This window comes from Diabrotica virgifera, chromosome 7 (genome assembly GCF_917563875.1).
Source record: "Diabrotica virgifera virgifera chromosome 7, PGI_DIABVI_V3a".
Classification (NCBI taxonomy): domain Eukaryota; kingdom Metazoa; phylum Arthropoda; class Insecta; order Coleoptera; family Chrysomelidae; genus Diabrotica; species Diabrotica virgifera.
The window spans coordinates 144201248-144222835 of NC_065449.1; the positions used below are offsets into that span (position 1 = coordinate 144201248).

The 21588-nt window shown below is 34.4% G+C and overlaps 1 protein-coding gene across 4 annotated transcripts in view; it reads left to right on the forward strand.

The window, feature by feature from the left end:
- The window catches only part of LOC114328565 (serine/arginine repetitive matrix protein 2), a 186230-nt gene that overhangs the window by 61762 nt on the left and 102880 nt on the right, over positions 1-21588 (forward strand). For 2 of the 4 annotated variants that reach the window (XM_050655590.1, XM_050655591.1), the window contains exon 1: positions 14255-14682. The exons of the other annotated variants lie outside the window; for them this stretch is intronic. In XM_050655590.1, the coding sequence (XP_050511547.1) occupies positions 14270-14682 (413 nt within the window). In that variant the 5' untranslated portion in view covers positions 14255-14269. Of the gene's footprint in view, positions 1-14254; positions 14683-21588 lie in introns of those variants that run through there. 4 annotated transcript variants of the gene reach the window in all.

Genomic DNA, 21588 nt, shown 5'->3' on the forward strand with positions numbered 1-21588 from the left:
AATGTGGATGTACCGCCGAATGCTAAGAATAAGCTGGACCAGCAGAACTACAAATGAAGAAGTACTGGAAAGAATGAACACACGTCCTCATCTGGTCAATACAATCAAAATTAGAAATACGTCATATCTAGGACACATAATGCGCCATAGGGAATTTGAGTAGCTCCAGGTAATATTAGAAGGCAAAATCGAAGGTAAAAGGGGTATAGGAAGAAAGAAAAAATCCTGGCTACCAAACATCAGAGATTGGACGCACACAAGAGGGAATGACTTAATTCAGCAAGCCCAGAACAGAGAGAAATTTGCCATATTGATCGCCAACCTCAATAGAGAAGGCACATAGGAGGAGGATACTTTAATATATCAATAATTAGGATTCACTACCTGTATCATAATGTGCTTCATTATGAGAGATTTTCATTATGATACAGATTTTTAACCAATAGAATCGCGAGGTGACATTCGCGATGAAGGTGGCACATGCGCAGTGGCAAATGTCGAGTCAAATACATACGCTTTGACAGTTCTCAATATGTAAACAAAACAAACTGACTAATTTAAAGATTAAATCTTTTTAAGAAAATGTCTGAAGACGATTAGTATGATACAATTGATCCAAAAGATGGCATAACCCAGACATCCAAAGTGAAAGTTATCCTCCAACACCAAATTGTTCTATATGGTCCACATAATGTTCAGAAAAAAGTCACACCATTTTGAGCGTCGGGTTTGGGGGTGGGGGGAGAGGGGGAGAAATCGGTAAATTCGTATTTTTTTACGTTTTTCGTCAATATTTCCAGAACTATGCGGTTTAGCATGAACAACCTTCTATACAAAAATGTTCTACATTCAATTTGAAATAAAAAAGGCCGTATGCATAATCCTTCTAAAATGAACGGTTGCAAAGTTATGGAGGTAGTATAGTATAATTGGTCCAAAAAAAAGCTTAACCCAGACATCCAAAGTAAAAGTTTTCCTCCAACACCAAATTGTTCTATATGGTCCACATACTGTTCAGTAAACAGTTACACCAATTTGAGCGTCCGGTTTGGGGGAGAGATGGGGAGAAGTCGGTAAATTAGTAGTTTTTTTACGTTTTTCGTCAATATTTCTAGAACTATGCTTTATCGTAAACAATGTTCTATACAAAAATGTTCTACATAAAATTTAAAACAAAAAAGATCGTATACATAATTGTTATAAAATCAATGGTTCCAGAGTTGCCGAGGGTCAAAAGTGGAGGTTTTCGATACTTTTTATATTTCATGGGCAATTGATGATGATTTTGGGTGGTGAGGTTGACGTTTCTTCAAGGGCTTATCACTAACATACCATCGGCCACTGATATAGCAAATTTTCTTTACAAAACACAATCTTGTTAAAGAAAATTTCTTTCATCAGTAATAATATTATATATTGCCCAAAACATATAAAAAGTATCGAAAACCTCCACTTTTCACCCTCCATAACTCTGGAACCGTTGATTTTATAACAATTTTATATATAGGACCTTTTTTCTTTTTAATTTTATGTAGAACGTTTCCGTATAGAACATTTTTTACGTTAAAGCATAGTTTTAGAAATATTTACGAAAAACATAAAAAAACTACTAATTTCCCGAATTCTCCCCCATCTCCTCCCCAAACCGGACGCTCAAAATGGTGTAACTTTTTACTGAACAATATGTGGACCATATAGAATAATTTGGTGTTGGAGGAAAACTTTTACTTTGGATGTTTGGGTTGGACCTTTTTTTGGACCAATTATAATATACTACCTCCGTAACTTTGGAACCGTTCATTTTAGAAGGTTATGCATAGGGCCTTTTTTATTTCAAATTTAACGTAGAACATTTTTGTATAGAAGGTTGTTTATGCTAAACCGCATAGTTTTAGAAATATTGACGAAAAACGTAAAAAACTACAATTTTACAGATTTCTCCCCCCCCCCCCCCAAACCCGATGCTCAAAATGGTGTGACTTTTTTCTGAACATTATGTGGATTATATAGAACAATTTGGTATTGGATGATAACTTTCACTTTTTATGTCTGGGTTTGGGTCTAGTTATACCATACTAGATAGGGATATTAAAAATTTATCCTCAAATTCATTTTAATAATAATATTGTTAAAAAAATATTTCAATAATATTGAAAATATAAATGTGTCAACAAAATAATTAACTTAACCATATAACTACTTAATTTGATTGCGTTACAAAATTAATAAATTTGATTATATTTTTGTTGTTGTAAATGATCATAGAAAAAATCATGTATACAACTTGCATTTAACTATCATTATGAAGCTCGTATTCTATAAAATTCTACGAAACTCGTCTCTACGCGGCTCGTTTCGTATCCGTCATACTCACATCATAATGACCATCATTAAATGCTCGTTCGCATATGCTATTTCGATGATATTGTCTAAAATAGATATTCTTGAGCAAAGAGTACATTTTTTACACACTTCCTATACAACTAATAAAATTTGATATCTCATGGGATATTGTAAAGATGTTCTTCCTTAGACTTCTACAAAAGTTAAAAAAAGTAGTCAAATCAATTCAGCCGTTCTCGAGTTATAAAATAAAAAAAAAATAAGAGTGAGAAAAAATGGATGGTGTCAGAAAAAAATGGATGGTGTCAGAAAAAAATGGAAGCAGATACGATAAAATAGGAGGATGTCACAAAAAATTGAGTGCAGTGGCTGTAGAACTCAATTGATTTTATTCCCGTCGCATGTCGGCGGGCAAAATCACTTGTTAATAATAAAGGCTATTGTTAATTTTCTAGTGGTTAATTTCGCATAGCTCATTATTATTTCGCTATTGTCTTTAAAATTATTTCTTCTCCAAACTCCCACTGTTCTGTCATTATGTTTTCTTCCGAATTTTCCACAAGTCCCCCCGCAATAATTATTTCGTGATTGTGATTTCTCATTGTCCATTTATTCCAGAAGTTGTCCAATAAATGGTTTTCTTTTTCTTTAATTATTGGACAGTCAGTAAAATACTGTTTTTTTTAATTCTAGTGAATTCTAGTCACTAGCTAGTCACTAGAGTATAATAGACCAGCATTTCTATGTCTGATTGACTTGAAGAAAACATTTGACAGAGTTAGGCTCAAAGATGTAATCCATCTTCTGTATAAAAGAGAAGTTCCACTAGATGTCATAAAAACTATTGAAAACATCTACCAAAACATCAAAATGGAAGTCAGAATAGATGAGTAACTTACAGAACCCATAGACATAGGCAGCGGAATAAGACAGAGGGGGACTCACTGAGCCCTATTCTCTTCAATTTAATCATGGATGAAATGAGCAAAAGCATCACCAAAGGAAGACGATACAGAATGGGAATCAAATAAGTAAAAATACTCTGTTACGCAGACGACGTAATACTGATAGCTCAAGATGAAGATAGTTTGTAAAGATTAGTCCACAGTGGAAATAAAATACCTTGGAATTACACTGTCCAGCTACGACGACGTGGACAAAGAAGTGAGAAATCAAGTACAAAAAGCAAATCGACTGACAGGATGCCTTAATAACACTATATAGCGAAACCGACATATTAACATTGAGATCAAGTCATAATGACATATGCATCAGAAACAAGTCACGATAGAGCCACAACACAAAGACTACTAGAAACGGCAGAAATGAGAGTACATACTGAGAAAAATTACAGGAAATAATCTGAGACATCGAAAGAGGAGTAAAGGCATTAGAAGAAAATTTAACGTACTATGTATAATATAAACGAATGGACACTAAACAGAAAAAAAAAAGAATGGAATATCCACAAAAGAGATAAATCAACAAGCGGTAGAAGAAGTATCGGCCGACCGTACAAAAGTTGGAGTGACAACCTTCCATAGAGGTATCAATCCGCCAATGAACTAACAGAATTGCTTATAAAAAGGAAGAAGATATTTTTAAATAAATTTTAAATTATTCTAATTTATCGGTTTCCAATTTTATATATTTTTCTTATTTGGAATTATCCGATTAACATTACTTTTACACATTAACACGTGCAGATCATAGCAATATCTTTTAAAATAATATATGTTTAATTTAATTAACCAGAAGTTTATTCCTTTTTCTCATAAGTCCTTAAAGAAAAAGCTCTAAAATAATTTTCGAGAGTTGCAACCATAACAAGTTATTGCTTTTAATAATATCGATTTCCTCACGTCCGCTGAAACTCGGAAGCTGCGCTGTGTTCCCCTCTCTTGACTTCCTTTTACTCCTGCCCCAATCCCTACTCTAATCAGGGTTGGAATAAGTCACAAATTGTGACCCTAAACTTTTAAAACGAAAAAATTTAATAAAAGTATAGTTTACTAATATTAGCTATATCTTTAGGTATGTATATCTCATAAGACAATGTTTTAGACTAACTTTTCAATCTAATAGCACATAACGCCGCTGCCTACGAAAAGTATAACTCCGAAAAATGCCGTTAAGAATAGAACTTTCAATGAACGCCGCGAAAAACATTATTTTCGATTATATGATTGTGAAAATTATAATCCATAATAAAGTGTTAGCGAAAAAATTTATTTTTTGAGGAGTATCGGCAAAAAACATCATTTCTGTTTGTGGGTCCACGAAAATTATAATTAGTAAACAGTTCTCAGAAATAATTGTTTTCGTCGGAAAACACAGAAACAGAAAGGGAAATAATTGTTTTCGTCGGCATCTATTATGAACTAAATATTTTCATTATAAATATTTTGGGAGTTATACTCTTCGCGGACACGCATATAAAAAAAATTGTAATCGCCAATACTTATCAAAGAGTTATTATTTGCACTGGACATGTATTAGGAATCACATTAATCATAGGTACCAGCTATAAAATAATACTAAAAATCTTACTCTACATCCCACCAGATTGAAAACAATAGGAAACTTCTCTGGTTACCCCTCCGAGGCTTCTAAAATTTGCAAGCCATAACGAATGCTGAGACTAAAGAAGATGAGGGAATTTTACAATTTATAATTCACGTCCCATCTGCTCAGCGCGGTAAAGTTCCAACGAGAAAGATTCCCTTCGTACTCCAATCAGAGTAAACATGTAAATCAAAAATGAATAACCATTTTCAATTTCGTTGCAACACGAAACTACAGCCGCATCATATTTTAGTTCCATCATAGAGTGCAGCAAGCACCTCTACCGGTTTCGAAACTTATTATCTCATCAGGAGGCACATATGCTGCTCTCTCTGACCCAACCAGGACAAACCCCGGCGTGTAGTTGCGGATCGCAACGAACAAAATGGCAGGGATGCCCTAGCGGCAACTGCTAGCAAAAGAAGTTTTCAATAATACTGAAAATATTATTTTATGTGCTATTAGATTGAAAACTTGGTCTTTTGCTAGCAGTTGCCGCTCGGGCATCCCTGTCATTTCGTTCCTTGCAATCCGTAACTGCACGCTGGGGTTTGTCCTGGTTGGGTCAGAGAGAGCAGCATATGTGCCTCCTGATGAGAGACTAATAAGTTTCGAAACCGGTAGAGGTGCTTGCTGCACTCTCTGATTGAACTAGAATATGATGCGGCTGTAGTTTCGTGTTGCAACGAAATTGAAAATGGTTATTCATTTTTGACAATATTTTAGCATTCATCAGTTACCGTTACCTACTCTGGGTAATTTGATATTATTTTATTCTTCTTTTTTAAGAATATTGACGCTAACATTGCTGTTTTTAATTTTGAAACATTTTACTGCTTTTTTCTGAAGTACTTAAACGACAATGGGATACCCCATTCTTTTTTATTTTAAACTATTCCCGTTCAAGCATTATTTAGGACCAGTACTCATCTTATCTATTTAGGAATATTGCCAATTTTCCCTTAACGTTGCATCTTATTTTGACAATAAAGTTCTTCTTGTTCTTCTTCCTCTTTATAAGCAATTCTGTTTGTTCATTGGCGGATTGATACTTCCATGAAAGTTTGTCACTCCATCTTTTGCGCCGTCAGCCGATACTTCTTCTACTGATTGGTGATTTATCTCTTGCTATTTTGACCACACGTGTTATTACATTCTTTTTTTTTTTTTCTATTTAGTGTCAATTCGTTTATAAACTGTACGTTACATTGTAACTCCTCTTTCGATCTGTCAGCGTATTTCCTGTAATACTTCTCTGTACTCTCATCTCTGCGGTTTCTAGTAGTTTCTAGTACAGGGGTTCCCAAACTTTTTTGTACCACGCCCCCTTTTGTTGAAATGAAAGTTTCTCGCGCCCCCCCCCTCCTTTACAATAAAGTGTATGCTCCTAAATAGGAACAAAACAAAAACAAATAAGAATTAGCTTGAAAACAAAACATTTAATTATTCTGCCATGAGATACAATAATATAAGTTTCCATAAAATCCAAAAATTATTAATAAAAGAAAAATAGATTAGGTTGGTTAGTGAGAGGGATGTGCTTGCATTTTATTTACTTGTATGCCTATTCGTGGCCGATTTTCAGTAAGTGCACAACACAAGTCACTAGCAACATCAAGTTTATTCCGATACTTTGTTTTAATTGCCACAAGTGTTGAAAATCGCACAAATAGTTAGTTGAAAAAGGCAAATATAAATGAAGAGCTTCCCGTGATACACTAAGATACATTTTGAAACATTTTAACCAAAATGAAGGTTTGTCCATTATAACAAAGTATTTGGCAGAGGAATCATACAAAAAATCATTTGGATTTATTTGCAAAGCATCTTCTTGAAGTGACTCAGGCAGGGAGTCTATGTTGACATGGAATGGATCAGTTGACATTCTGTAAATAAAATTGTCACAAGTGTTTGGGAAGTATTTCTGGAACTCTTTAATTAGGCTCTCCAAATGATTTGATATTTCGATTTTCAAACTTGATCCTTCATAAATATCCTTGAAGCGTGTTTCTTCTGAGATTGGCTCTACTTTGGAGAAATTTGAATAATTTCAGGGGTTTGCTGATATTTTACGCCTCCAAAGTTGAGTAATTAAGCCTCCATCACAATGAGTAACTACTATATTTGAGTCTCCACCCTGCAGTTTTAGGTTAAGGCTGTTCAACGAGTCAAACATGTCTGACAAATAAGCCAATATTACTTGGGTACAATGTTTTTTAAAGGCCATGTTTAGCTCATTTTGCTTTTGATGTTCCCAGGTGATTACTTCATCTCAAAGATCAAATAATCTTACCAAAATGTTTCCTTTTGAGAGCCATCGTACTTCTATATGAAGTAGTAGTGTTTTGTAATCACTTTCTAAATCTTCACAAAGAGTTTTAAACAGTCGAGTATTCAAAGCACTGTTTTTTATGTACTTCACTACTTTAATACACAACTTTAAGACAGCCATAAGTTCATTTGGAAGGGTTTTTTGCTGCCAAGGCTTGTCGATGTATAAAACAATGTATCCCAATCACATCAGCATTTTTCTCTGTTACTAATTGCAAATAGCCTGAGCGAAAGCCAAGCATTGAAGGTGCGCCATCTGTACATAAACTGATCAGTTTTTGTCAAGAGAGTTTGTGTCATGTTTGTCAAAAAACTCTCACACTGCTTTCATAACATTAATAGCTTTTGTCGTGGTCTTCAGTCTCCAACTCTGTAGAAAAAAGTAGCTCGTCTTTCATTCTTTCGTTTTGAATATACCGAACATAAACAATTAACTGATAACATTGTACTATGTCAGTACTCTAGTCTAGCTGAATAGCAAAAAATGGCGATTATTTTACTGCATCAACTACCTGGTTTTGTATGTCTTCGGTCCTATCATCAATGCGGCGTTTCACAGTGTTGTCAAAAAGAGGTATTTGAGATAACTTTGGCTTACTCTGCGTTACCAGACACAGTTTAACAACCGGTTAATTTTGAGTTTTAGAAAAATAACTAAATTTAATTTAATGTTCAACTTGTCTCGCGCCCCCCCTGATATGACCTCACGCCCCCCAAGGGGGGCGCGCCCCCCCCAGTTTGGGAACCCCTGTTCTAGTAGTAAAAAGGATTATGCGTCGGAGAATAAAGTTGACGTTGAAATATTATTATTTCATACCTTTTCAGGTCGTCTTGAGTTTATTCTCCCTTAGTCTGTTCCATTCTTACTTCCTGTTTTATCCCTCCTTACTCCAACGTTCTTTTTTACTTTTTTTTTTTTTTTTGGAGGTGAGAATCTTCAAAAGACCCTCTGGGAAGGTGTCCCAGGTGTGTCGGATTTAGTCCGGCACGCTTCACCGCGGGCCGAGGCCGCCTACCGACTAAACTCACCCCCTCTTTCTCCAGCCGACGGGTCTGGAACCGCACTTAGCGTGCATATCTGACCCGCCGACCTTACTCTTAACTCCCCTCCGGCACTCTTCGTGTGCATTCCATGAGTTTGGCGGCCTCCTAGCCTACCCCGCCCCCCACGCAAGAGCCTCAGGCCAGACCGGCCGGTGAAGCGACCGTCCAGCGCAACCCTCCAGCGCAACCCTCCCGCGGGTGGGGCCACCGGGACGCCCCCACTCACGATGGAACTAGCAAAACAGAACCAGTTGGTAATTACGAACAACGCCAAACATTCTTACTTTCATCAATTCATTCATTCAATACACACATTCATTAAAAATCTCAGACTTAAAGCAAGGAGGCAGTTGAGTAAAAGGTCCTCCCCGCCAGCTGCCCCAGGACGGACACAGGTAGAACAAGGAAAACATAAATCAAAACAGAAACAAAACGAGAAACACAAGAGGCACTCAGCCTGAGTAGAAGGTAAAAGTCCCCTACTGAATGCCTCTTGAGACATGCACCACAGTTAAATAAGATTAGAATAAAAACGGTAAAATGTTATATAAATAAAATTGATAAATAAATAAATAGATCGATAAAACATAATAAATAATATAAAATAAGGGCAGTCAGCGTAGATTGGATGTAAAGGGTCCTCCCCCGCTGACTGCCTTGCATGACACAAACACGTTAAAAAATATGAATAAAAAAATAAATAATGATTGGTCATCCCGCTTGCAGACGCCTCTCTTTTTCCTCTTTGTGCTTGATTGTCTTGGTGACAAAAGCAATGATCAGGTCGAAGTCTCTCTTGCTATCGATAGCTTTATCGATTAGCTCATGAGGCTCGCCTAGAGGGGATCCCAGACCCAGCTGCAGCTCGGTACGCCTCGCGTGATATGCAGGGCACTCAAACACAACAAGCTGCGCGTCATCCACCACTACACAGTCGGGACATAGATTGTCCCCTGTCTTCCCTATACGATAGGTAAATTTCCTAAACGATCCATATCCCGTCAAGAATTGTGTGAAGTAATAGTTGACGCGCCGATGCCGGCAATCGTACCATCTCACCACATCCGGAATCAGGGATCTCGTCCAGGCTGCCTTCTCGACTTCGGCTGTCCATTCCCTCTGCCACATCTGTAGAGTTCTCGTCTTTTCTTGTGGTCCTGAACCTATTGCCTCCTTGCCCCTTTGGTACATTCGGACTCTTTCTCCGGCCAGGATGTGCACCGGCACAGCACCAGCCACCACCTGTAAGGCAATGGTTGATACGGTTCTGTACGCGCTGCACACCCTGATCAGAGGTTTTCTCTGGGCCCTGAGAAGCATGTCTTTGTACTTCCTCATTCGAAGGACCTCGTGCCACACTGGGACCCCGTATAAAACTATAGATAGGATTGATTGTAGCATCACCGTTCTTTTCTGGGATCCTGGACCCCCTATATTTGGCATCAGCTTGTTTAGTGTGGAGGTTTTTTTTTCTGCCTTCTTTTTTACTCTACAATTTTCTCTTAGAAACAAATAACAACATATTTATTAAAATCCACGAGGAAAATAAACTTCCTGTAGCTGGCTGTATACCATAAATCACAAAAATGCCAAGTTTCTTGTAAAAGGTATATATTAAAATACCCTAAATAAGGGTCAAAATACAAAACGTTTTCGGATTAAGGAATCCATCATCAGTGTTTAAAAGCCCTAAAATTAAGTATAACCTAATTAAATGAGATAAAAGTTAAAATTGACAGAGGTTTTCAAGAACAAGAGGTCATACTTACAAAATTTGCATGCCTGAGCCACCAAAATGTATAGGGTAAAAACCCTTTAAATGTAAATAATAAAGATGTTTTACATATTTATATAAAATTCATCGGATGTAATAGATAAACCTGGATGTTACCCAGGGCAACACAGGACTCTCCCCACGTGGTTGGAACTTTTTTTGGTGAAAACCTCACATATTGGATTTCAATGGCCAACTGACAAGTGAATTAAAGAGCAACCCGAAATGACTCCAAGAACTGTCAATGTAACCTAGTTGTAATATTACTTCAGCCACAACGTTAAAGATTAATTTAAATGTTTTAAGATAAAAAACAGTATCAAATTTACAAATAGTAAAAATAAAAGATGTTCACAAAATATGAAAGATTTTTTCCTAGAAATAATGCATTAATTAAGTATTCAAAATAGGGAAATGAAATGTTTACGTTACAGGAAGTTATGCAGTCAACAATACCAATAGGTGTTGTATTAGTGGTATAAAATTGTCAATACGATTAGACAAATAATGGTAAAGGCCTTATACTAGGAACACAAAATAGTATGTAATGTGTACATATGTGTACGATTTTAAGAGTATTGATGAAATGATAATTGTTTAATGACTGATAACTTTAAAAGTTATCAGTCATTAAACAATTATCATTTCATCAATACTCTTAAAATCGTACACATATGTACACATTACATACTATTTTGTGTTCCTAGTATAAGGCCTTTACCATTATTTGTCTAATCGTATTGACAATTTTATACCACTAATACAACACCTATTGGTATTGTTGACTGCATAACTTCCTGTAACGTAAACATTTCATTTCCCTATTTTGAATACTTAATTAATGCATTATTTCTAGGAAAAAATCTTTCATATTTTGTGAACATCTTTTATTTTTACTATTTGTAAATTTGATACTGTTTTTTATCTTAAAACATTTAAATTAATCTTTAACGTTGTGGCTGAAGTAATATTACAACTAGGTTACATTGACAGTTCTTGGTGTCATTTCGGGTTGCTCTTTAATTCACTTGTCAGTTGGCCATTGAAATCCAATATGTGAGGTTTTCACCAAAAAAAGTTCCAACCACGTGGGGAGAGTCCTGTGTTGCCCTGGGTAACATCCAGGTTTATCTATTACATCCGATGAATTTTATATAAATATGTAAAACATCTTTATTATTTACATTTAAAGGGTTTTTACCCTATACATTTTGGTGGCTCAGGCATGCAAATTTTGTAAGTATGACCTCTTGTTCTTGAAAACCTCTGTCAATTTTAACTTTTATCTCATTTAATTAGGTTATACTTAATTTTAGGGCTTTTAAACACTGATGATGGATTCCTTAATCCGAAAACGTTTTATATTTTGACCCTTATTTAGGGTATTTTAATATATACCTTTTACAAGAAACTTGGCATTTTTAACATATTTATTGATTTCTCAGAATATTCGCGTTGTGCCAGTTCTAGGTCTTACTTCTGCGTTGTAGGTCATGACAAGTGGAATTACATATTTACTTATGTCTCTATATTGAGTCGTTGAGATATTCCGCTGTTATGTTTGATTTTGTCACTAGTTCCCTCATCTTTTTCACAATGTTCTTGTGTCTTGATGATTTGATTCTAAGATATAGTAAAGAGCACGTACCATGGTAGGTTTAGAATCAAGTGATGATTAGTGGGTCTCAAACAGTTGTTACTTTAAAATTTAATGACACGAATTATTTAATTTCCTATATTTTACGCCCAGGAAGAATGTTGTAATTAGAGACGAATCGAACGAAGAACCAACGATCAAACAGATTACAGAAATGAAATAGTTCAAAATGTAAAAGATAAACACTTAAGGCAGATAAATTAATCAAGAAAACTGATGGATGACAGACGAGACGAATCATAAAACGAATAGTCCAAAGAAGAAAAGCCAAAAATGACCCAAACAGATATAAAATAATACGTATAACCATAAGAAAGAAAATCAGAGAAGCGAAAGAAAGCAATGACTATACAGTCAAAGTACGATAGTCACAATGTACATATAAAAATAATTACAGCTGACTAAGATGGAGACAGAAAGGAAATCTAATTGATTTTGACGGACACATCATCTTGAACACACAGGTTAAAATAAGAACGTGGAAAGAATACCTAGAGAAACTGTTTGACGACTAAAGTGATAACACCTTTGAGCTAGAAGAAGAGGTAAATGATGGACCAAAAATATTACAGGAGGATTCTGAAATAAAACAGCTAAATGATCGCGTATCAGCAGGCCCGGATAATATACAAGTAGAACTACTCATATTAATGAACAACTACTCAATAGCAATAATCACAAAGATACTCAACAATACATATATACAACTGTGCGAAATTCCAACAGAATGGCTGAAGAGTTTATTGCACTTCCAAAAAAGCCAGGAGCCAAAAATGCGAAGAATCCCGTACAATAAGATTTAAAGATAATCCATTAAAAGAATTTACAAGCTGTGTGAAATTCAAATTTCCCCCAACCCTAACCAGCTCGAGTTTATAAATGCTGTTGGTACGAGAGAGGCTTTGTTTTCAATACAAGTCTTATTCCAGAAATGCAGAGACGTCAATTGCTGTAAGCTGTAAAGTATATGCATGTCTGGTTGATTACGAAGAGAAGCTGGAATTAAAAACCAAAATCTGAAAATAATTAGAAACCTTTTCTCAAATCTCAAGCGTTGAAGGTGAACTTTTATACGAAACTCAAAAAGGCATTCTGGTAAATGGGTACCGGCAAAAAAAAATCAGATATGCAGATGACACAATAGTATTTGCGGATAATCAAGAAGATCTACAAGTCCTTATGAGCAAAATCACGTATTACAATCTCAATAATTATGTAAAGAAGATCTCATAGTGGAGTTTAGTTGTCACCTAAACTCCGCTATTTGAGGTCTAACCTCTGAACATTACAACCAACTTGGTTAAAGCCATGTGATGCCGGGAGTTAATCCAGGAATATTTTCAACATCCCTTAAATTTTCATAATAAAATGTAAACTCTTTACAACTTTAAAACAACTTAAGGGTTATTACCCGTATATCTTGGTGGCTTAAAACATGTAACCTGCGATAACACTGATGATGGAATATTGATTCCGAAAACGTTCTGTTTGTTATGATGTAACCCCTTTCTAGGGATTTTAAATATACCTTGTACATAAAGGAATTTTATTTTTTGTAATTTTATGTTTGTTTAAATAATAAATTATTATTGTTTGAAATATTTTTTTCGACCAGCTTTATACTGAAGCCGGCCCTATTTTGAATCGCGCCACAATCATTTTTCGTCCCATCTCTCTCTCTCCGACTCAGTTCCACGCAGCAATGGGTCCTCAAAGGATCTATCCAGACGTACAGATTATCTGGAAAATCGCAAAATCCAGAAAATCTCTCATCGATATGTGAGAGATAATCTTTCGCGCAAATATCAAATCAAATGTCTTCCATGTAAAACCATAAGTTACCAAAAATAGAAACCAAGTCTTCCATATATTTAGTAAGAAATGTATTTTACATTGTAAGAGTTCTTTTTTTAAATTGTGATAGTTTTAAGTGTTTATAAATAAGCTACGAAATTATAGTGATATTAGTGAGAAGGAATATAGTTTTTACTAGCGTTACGCAAAAATAAGTGTTTTGACGAGAATATTGAAATTTTGAATTATGTAGAACAGTGAATATGCCATATAGCAAGTATCTAAAATAGTCCAGTAACAACGTTGTATTACAAATCAACAACTTTTTCGCATACGGGGAATACCTAATATCCAACCAGAAGATGCACAACATATATTATGTTGGAATTTGGAATAAAATAGACACTTTGGAATCTTCTTAAAAGACTAAACATAGTAGAAGAAGCTCTAGACCTAAACAATCCACGTTTTTGGTGATAATTTTTGAAAAGTTTACTATAAAGCTGATAATTATTATAGATTGAGTGAAAATAAACTTTTAGGTGATTCCTGCTGAAATATTTATCATAGAGTATAAATGAAACAACAATAAGAATATTTTCATGCTTTTAAATCAATTGTCTTCCACATAGATATATTGTAGATCTTTGTCTTCCATATAGTTGTAGTATTAAAAACCAGACAATATTATTTTAACAAAATAATTAATAAACAACTAGTACTTGTAAAAACATCGATAAAAGTAACCATATAAAACAACAATGTCTCAACAAGAACTAACATACTACGGTAGTGTCGTCCACAATGCTCAATCGTCTCAGAATGTGATGCCACGTAAAAAAAATGCCAAAAAGAAAGCGTGGAAAGCCAAAAGAAAAAACCGCAACTACAACGCGGCTCAGAACAAAAACAAGTTCTTCACCTATTACGATCTGTACACGCGGAAAAAACCTCAACCTCAAAATCAGAGAAACGGCCCGTTTTCCATGGAGGAAAAGGCAATATTTGAGAAGTTGTGGAAAGGCGCGATCTTACAGACGTTTCGGGGTCGAGGGGATCCCCCTCAGAAGGGGTGTTGCTGTCAGTGCCAATGTGACAACCCTAGTGGATCTGTCCATGGATCGCAGTTGCATATTGGTGGTGATGGTAGAAAAACGATGCGATCTGTTGTCAGGTATGTTGTATGTACGTATGTGTAGAGTAATTTGTTGAATATGTATATATTTTTAAGTCTTTTTTACCTAACTTTGAAATATATTCCTACTCCTACTCCAGAAATAACTTCTGTGACAAGTCCAATATATCTGTTATTATACAATATATGAAAAAAGTTGTTAATAAAAGTTATAGACACCTTTAATGTACACATTTTAAAATTAGTGAGAAATATACAGGTGCTCCATAACACGGTGTCAAACCAAAGTTATGTTTTTTTTTAAATAGAACACCCTATATTTTATTCAAAATCTGGTTTCTCTACATGTTTCTGATTAAAAAGATATAACACTTGTCTAGGGTTATACCCAGCGTTTTCAAAGTTTTATTAAAAAATCATACTGATTTGATCGCCCTGTATGTTTCTAACGGCGTAATATAAACTTATTTTTACGGCTTTTGACTGTCAATATTAAATTAGTTTTGCAATAACGTACATTTTTTTTATAACTACATAAATTGTATACAGGTTAAGTCAAAATGTAAATACAAGATTTTCTTCATATTTTTAAATGGGACACCCTGTTTTTTATATTACCATCGAAAAGTTCTATCAGTGTACTTGCATATCTTTTAAATATTCCCTATACCTAAAGTTATTAGTTTTTGAGATATTTTAGTTTTATTGTTGATAACAAAATGTCATCATCATCATCATTCTCTTTGCCTTATCCCTATGCGGGGTCGGCTTTCCTAATTGCATTTCTCCACACAAATCTATCCTGGGTCATATCAATATTAATCCCCTTTACCAACATGTCCTGCCTAATCGTCTCCCCCCACGTGTTCTTTGGTCTTCCTCTCCTACTCCTTCCAGGAATCTGCACTTCAGCTACTCTTCGTATTGGATGATTAACGTCTCGGCGTTGAACATGACCAAACCATCTCAACCTATGCTCTCTCATTTTGGCATCAATTGGTGCCACACCTAGACTTCCCCTAATATACTCATTTTTAATTTTATCCTTTCTTGTCACTCCACTCATCCATCTAAGCATTCTCATCTCGGCCACATGCATTCGTTGTTCCTCTTTCTTTTTCACTGCCCAACATTCAGTTCCGTACATCATAGCCGGTCTTATGGCTGTTTTATAGAATTTTCCTTTCAGCTTCATTGGAACTTTTCTGTCTCACAACACACCACTCGCTTCTTTCCACTTCATCCATCAAGCCCTAATTCTACTGCATGCATTTCCATCTATTTCTCCATTACTCTGTAATACCGATCCCAGGTACTTAAAACTATTGCTTTTTACAATCAGTTCACCATCCAAAGATACCATTTTATTTATAGTAACTCCATCTTTAAATGAACATTCCAAATACTCAGTCTTTGCCCTACTAAGTTTTAAACCTTTTCCCTCCAGAGCTCGTGTCCACTGTTCCAGTTTTTGTTCCAAGTCTCTTTCACTATTTCCTACTAACACGACATCATAAGCATACATTAAGCACCATGGAATGTTACCCTGTAGTTTCGCTGTTATCTGGTCCAAAACTAATGAGAATAAATACGGACTAAGCACCGAGCCTTGGTGCAATCCTACTTTCACATGAAATTTATCAGTCTCTCCCACACCTGTCCTAACACTAGTCGTTACTCCCTCATACATATCCCTCACAATCTTTACATATGCACCAGGGACTCCTTTCTTATTGAGTGCTCACCACAGAATCTCTCGAGGAACGCTATCTTTGCTTTCTCAAGATCAATGAATACAATATGAGCGGTTGTTTCTTCACTCCTGTATTTTTCCATCAACTGCCTTATAATGAAAATTGCGTCTGTTGTTGATCTACCCTGCATAAAGCCAAATTTATTCTCGGATATGTCGGTCTCTTCACGTATCCGTCTATGAATTACTCTCTCCCATATTTTCATGGTGTGGCTAAGCAGTTTTATAGCCCTGTAGTTTGTACACTGCTGTATATCTCACTTGTTTTTGTAGACAGGTACTAGTATACTGCTTCTACATTCGTCTGGCATTTGTCCAACTTCCATAATTATATTAAATAAACCTGCTAGCCACCTTGTTCCTGTCTCTCCCAATGCTTTCCATACTTCCCCAGGAATATCATCTGGTCCTACCGCTTTTCCTTTCTTTATTTTTTGAAGCGCTTGAGTCACTTCCTCGTTTGTTATTTTGGTGAACATTGCTGCTACTGTCTCCGTTGACTCCACAGGCTGTCAAATTCTTCATTTAATAAGCTGTCAAAGTACTTTCTCCATCTCTTTTTGACATCCTTTTCGTGAACTAGTATTTTATTATTTTCATCTCGGATACATCTAATCTGATTAAAATCTTTTGCTTTCTTTGCTCTCTGTTTGGATATTTTATATATCTTTGTTTCGCCTTCCCTGGTATCAAGTTGATCGTATAGGTTTGAATACGCTTTTGCTTTAGCTTTTGCTACTGCTACTTTCGCTTCCTTTTTCGCGACCATATAGTTTTGAAGATCTGTGTTGGATCTGGTTTCTTGCCATTTTTTATATAATTTTCCCTTCTCTTTTATTTTTCCTTGAACTTCGTTTGACTATTACCAAGTCTCTTTATCCTCAAACTTTTTTCCTGACGTTTTCCCCAGTATTTCAATAGCAGTCTATCTAATACTACTGGCCATTTTTCTCCAAATTGTAGTAGGGCTTCCTTTCATGTTCCAACATATTTTCTCTACTATTCTTTCCCTGAATAGACCTTCTTTCTCATCTTTTAGCATCCACCACTTGATTTTTTGTGGTCCTCTTCGATATTTTGGTTTAGTTTCACTTTTTACTTCGATGTCCAGAACAAGCAGCTTATGTTGTTGGCTTACTGTCTCACTAACTATTACCTTGCAGTCCTTGCATTCACGTATGTCTTCTTTCCTTATCATGAAATAGTCTATTTGGGATTGATGTTGTCCACTTTTGTACGTAATAAGTTGAGTTTCTCTCTTTAAAAAGAGAAAAACATTTTAAAACATTTTTAAAGAGAAAAACATTAAGAGAGAAACTTAAAGAAACTTAAAGAGAGAAACATTTTTAAAGAGAGAGTTGATAACAACATGTATTTAGTTATTAATAACATTACTTTAATTTATCAAGAAAACTAAATTAAATAAAAATATGTTTAACGTACTTCTTATATTTCTTATAAAAGGTGTTTAAAGTGACCTATAACGTCTACACAAGCCTGGAGACGAGTTTCGAAAGACCTACTGACGTTTGTAAGCATTTGTTATGTGACACTATGAAAGGCGTTTTTAATCCTTATTTCCATATCGTCAACTGTTTTAGAGGTGTCCTATACACTACGTCCTTAATATAGACAAACCAGAAAAATAAGTCAACTTTGTTCAATTCTGGTGATCTGGGTGGCCAATGAACTGGCCCATCTTTTCCTGTCCATCTTTCAGGAAACAATTCATCGAGTTCACCGTTGACAAGTGCGTTGTGGTGAGCAGGGCTCCGTCGTGAAGGTACCACATATCTTGGCGGATGTTTAATGGTACATTTTCAAGTAGAATAGGTAAATGATTCCCCAGACCATTTAAATAAACTTCACCATTTACCGATTCCTCAAAGAAAAAAGGAATTATAACGTAATTCCTATGATTCCACCCCAAGCATTTAAGGAATATCATCTCGTTTGACTATGTTTGCGAGCACAGTACGGATTGGTTGTGGAATAATAATGATTATTTCATTCATAGGAGATTCTCACCAATAGAAAGCTACAGAAATCTAAATTAAATCGATAATTTTTGATAATTTCCCGTCGTCAAGTATATTACGTCAGATGCCCTTCGTTGCTACGAAAAAATACATTCAGTGACATTAATGACAATTAATGTTTTAAAAATTATAAAAGTGATGACTTTCAACCGTCAAATTAATATTTATAACAACTGTTTGTTTAATTGTACTAATTTGTAGGTACTTACATAAATAAATTATAATAAAATTTTGGTTTTGAACAGTTTTATTCATGAAATAATCGCAACAAATTGAACTCGATCTCTAAAATTAATATAGAATTTTAGAGCTCTTGTGCAATTACTACTGAAAATTGTGTCTGTCTACAATACCATTTTTGGTGAATGTTACCTCGTCTCTAAAAAGAACTAACTCAAATGGATATCTATTTGCTGTTGTGACCATTGACAAAATTGTACTCTTCGTTCGAAATCATCCCCAACAAGTTCCTGATGTAATTGTATATGATATGGGTGCATGTTGTTTTTCTTGAGTATCTTTTGAATAGATAATAACTTTATATCTTGCTCTCTTGTAATATTTCGAATACTTGTATGAGGATTTTCTGTAACAGCCAATAGAACATTTAATTCATTTTTATCCGTAATAATGGTTTTTGTTTTTTCCTTTGGTTCATATAAAACCGAACCACTACGAATAAACCTGTCTAATAATTTGTCAAATGCTCTCTTATTTGGTTGTCGACGCTGTGGATACGCTTGCAGGTAATGAGATTTTGAAACACTCTCCTAAAATCCATATAGTTTTATTTTTTATCATTTTTATCATTTCTTTTGAAATTTTTGATTTTGAAAATTTTGAAACACTCTCCTAAAATCCATATAGTTTTATTTTTTATCCTTTTTATCATTTCTTCACGACTAAAATTCATTGTTAGGTACCAATTATAACAATATGGCAAACAATTATAATCACAAAATAACAAAAATAAAAACAAACAGCTAATCAAAAACTTAAATCTGACAGTTCTTGTGTCAATTATTTCAAAGCTACCGTAAACAAGAACTTGCAGCAATTTATAGTTTCCATTTCTTCGCAGAAAATTAATATCATTTTGTTAGTAAATATAAAAGTGTCGTTATTGTATAGAATTTGTCAGAAATTTCGAGAAAAAATGAAATGCAGTACAATTTTAATTATCACTAACAAATCCATTGAAAGGTTTCTAATATTAAGGGTAATTAATTATTGTAATAAACGCATCTATGAGTTATCAACAATAAAACTAAAATATCTCGAAAACTAATAACTTTAGGTATAGGGAATACTTAAAAGATATGTCAGTATACTGATAGAGCTTTTCGGTGATAATATAAAATACAGGGCGTTCCATTTAAAAGTATGAAGAAAATTCATACAGAAGTAAAAACTTAAACTTGTATTCTGGTATAAAATCGTTTATTTAAAAACTATCTAAAAAGTCATCCAAATGGATTGCAAAACGTTTTCGTTCTAATTCAGAACATCTTCAGTGCCTAGAATGAAGTATTTCCACGTTAGACTAAAGAAAAAGGTTAAAATTGTGACTGTTAGAATGAAAAAACTTGTGGGAATACTTACATTCTGCAGAGTAGTTTGAAACTAGCACACCATTCAAAGTGGTAACTCCATAATGTATGGTTTAAATATGTTATTTTAACAAAATATGGTGACTACAAGTCGATGTTATTAGATATAATAGAACACAAATGCTCAAAGGGCAACATGGTTCCCTGCTCGAAAATGCTAGGTACTTGCCAGTACAATGGGCGCAGACCAACTGAGAAATTAGGAAATGGACATTCAATATGACAAGAGTGACATGACATGACAAGATAAAGCCAATTTTTGGTTAAAGCTTAAAAAGTGTAGTTTGGTTTTGGATTTGTAGTAAAATGTAAAAGTTGTTATTAAATATCTGAAAATGCGATTTAAATTATTTAAATATTATAATCTATTGTAAAGTCTCAATTAGCAACTCTCTATTCCAGAAAAACTAATGGATTTTATAGATTTAATGTGGGTATAATTTCATGTTTCAAAATGTGACGTCATCGAATGTGAAATGACAAAATGAAAGTTAAATTTAGTTAAATGAAATGAAATAGACTACAAATTAAACAATTAATGTACTGACATGGAAGAATAGGAAGCTAGATAAACCAAAAATCGGAGTTTTAAGAGATCTTTAATTTGCATTTTGACTTACCCTGTATACAATTTGTGTAGTTATAAAAAAACTGTGCATTGTTGTAAAACTAATTTAATATTGACAGTCAAAAGCAGTAAAAACATAAATTTATATTACACCGTTAGAAATATACAGGGCGATCAAATCAGTATGATTTTTTAACTTTGAAACGCTCGGTATAACCCTAGACAAGTGTGATATTTTTTTGATCAGAAAGATGTAGAGAAACCAGATTTTGAATAAAATACAGGGTGTTCTATTTAAAAAACGTAACTTTGGTTTGACACCGTGTTATGGAGGACCCTGTATATGTCTCACTAATTTTAAAATGTGTACATTAAAGGTGTCTATAACTTTTATTAACAACTTTTTTTCATATATTGTATAATAACACATATATTGAACTTTGTCACAGAAATTGATCACCCTGTAGTTAATATGTACATTAATTTGCTTATATTTAGTGGAACGAGCATCGGTTCTGACTTTGGACTCCAAATTAAATTGTTCAGTGTGGTCAACAATTTTTTTATACTATGACATAGCAATATTGGTATGGATGGATCTTTCCAGATATGTTCAATGGTGTTATAGTTTGGAATACATCTTTAGTATATTTTTCTTTTGGAAGATTTAAAGTTTTTGTCTTCAAATTTGAAAAATCCTCGTTTAAAGAGTTCAATTGCAAGAATTGGACAATTTGTTGGTAGTTTATTTTATGCATCTTGCAGAATGTCTTTCCTTCCTGCATAAGCATAGAGAATTAAAATGTTACATATTTCCCTTATTTCGTATTATATCTTATTACACACTTTCCTAATTTCTAATTTATTTTAGGGAATCAAGATGAAAACAAATATTGGTGTATTACCTACTAGATTTTTCTATAAGTTTTCTGCAATTCAAAGGACCCTGTCACTTTCTTATGTAATAGCGGATTT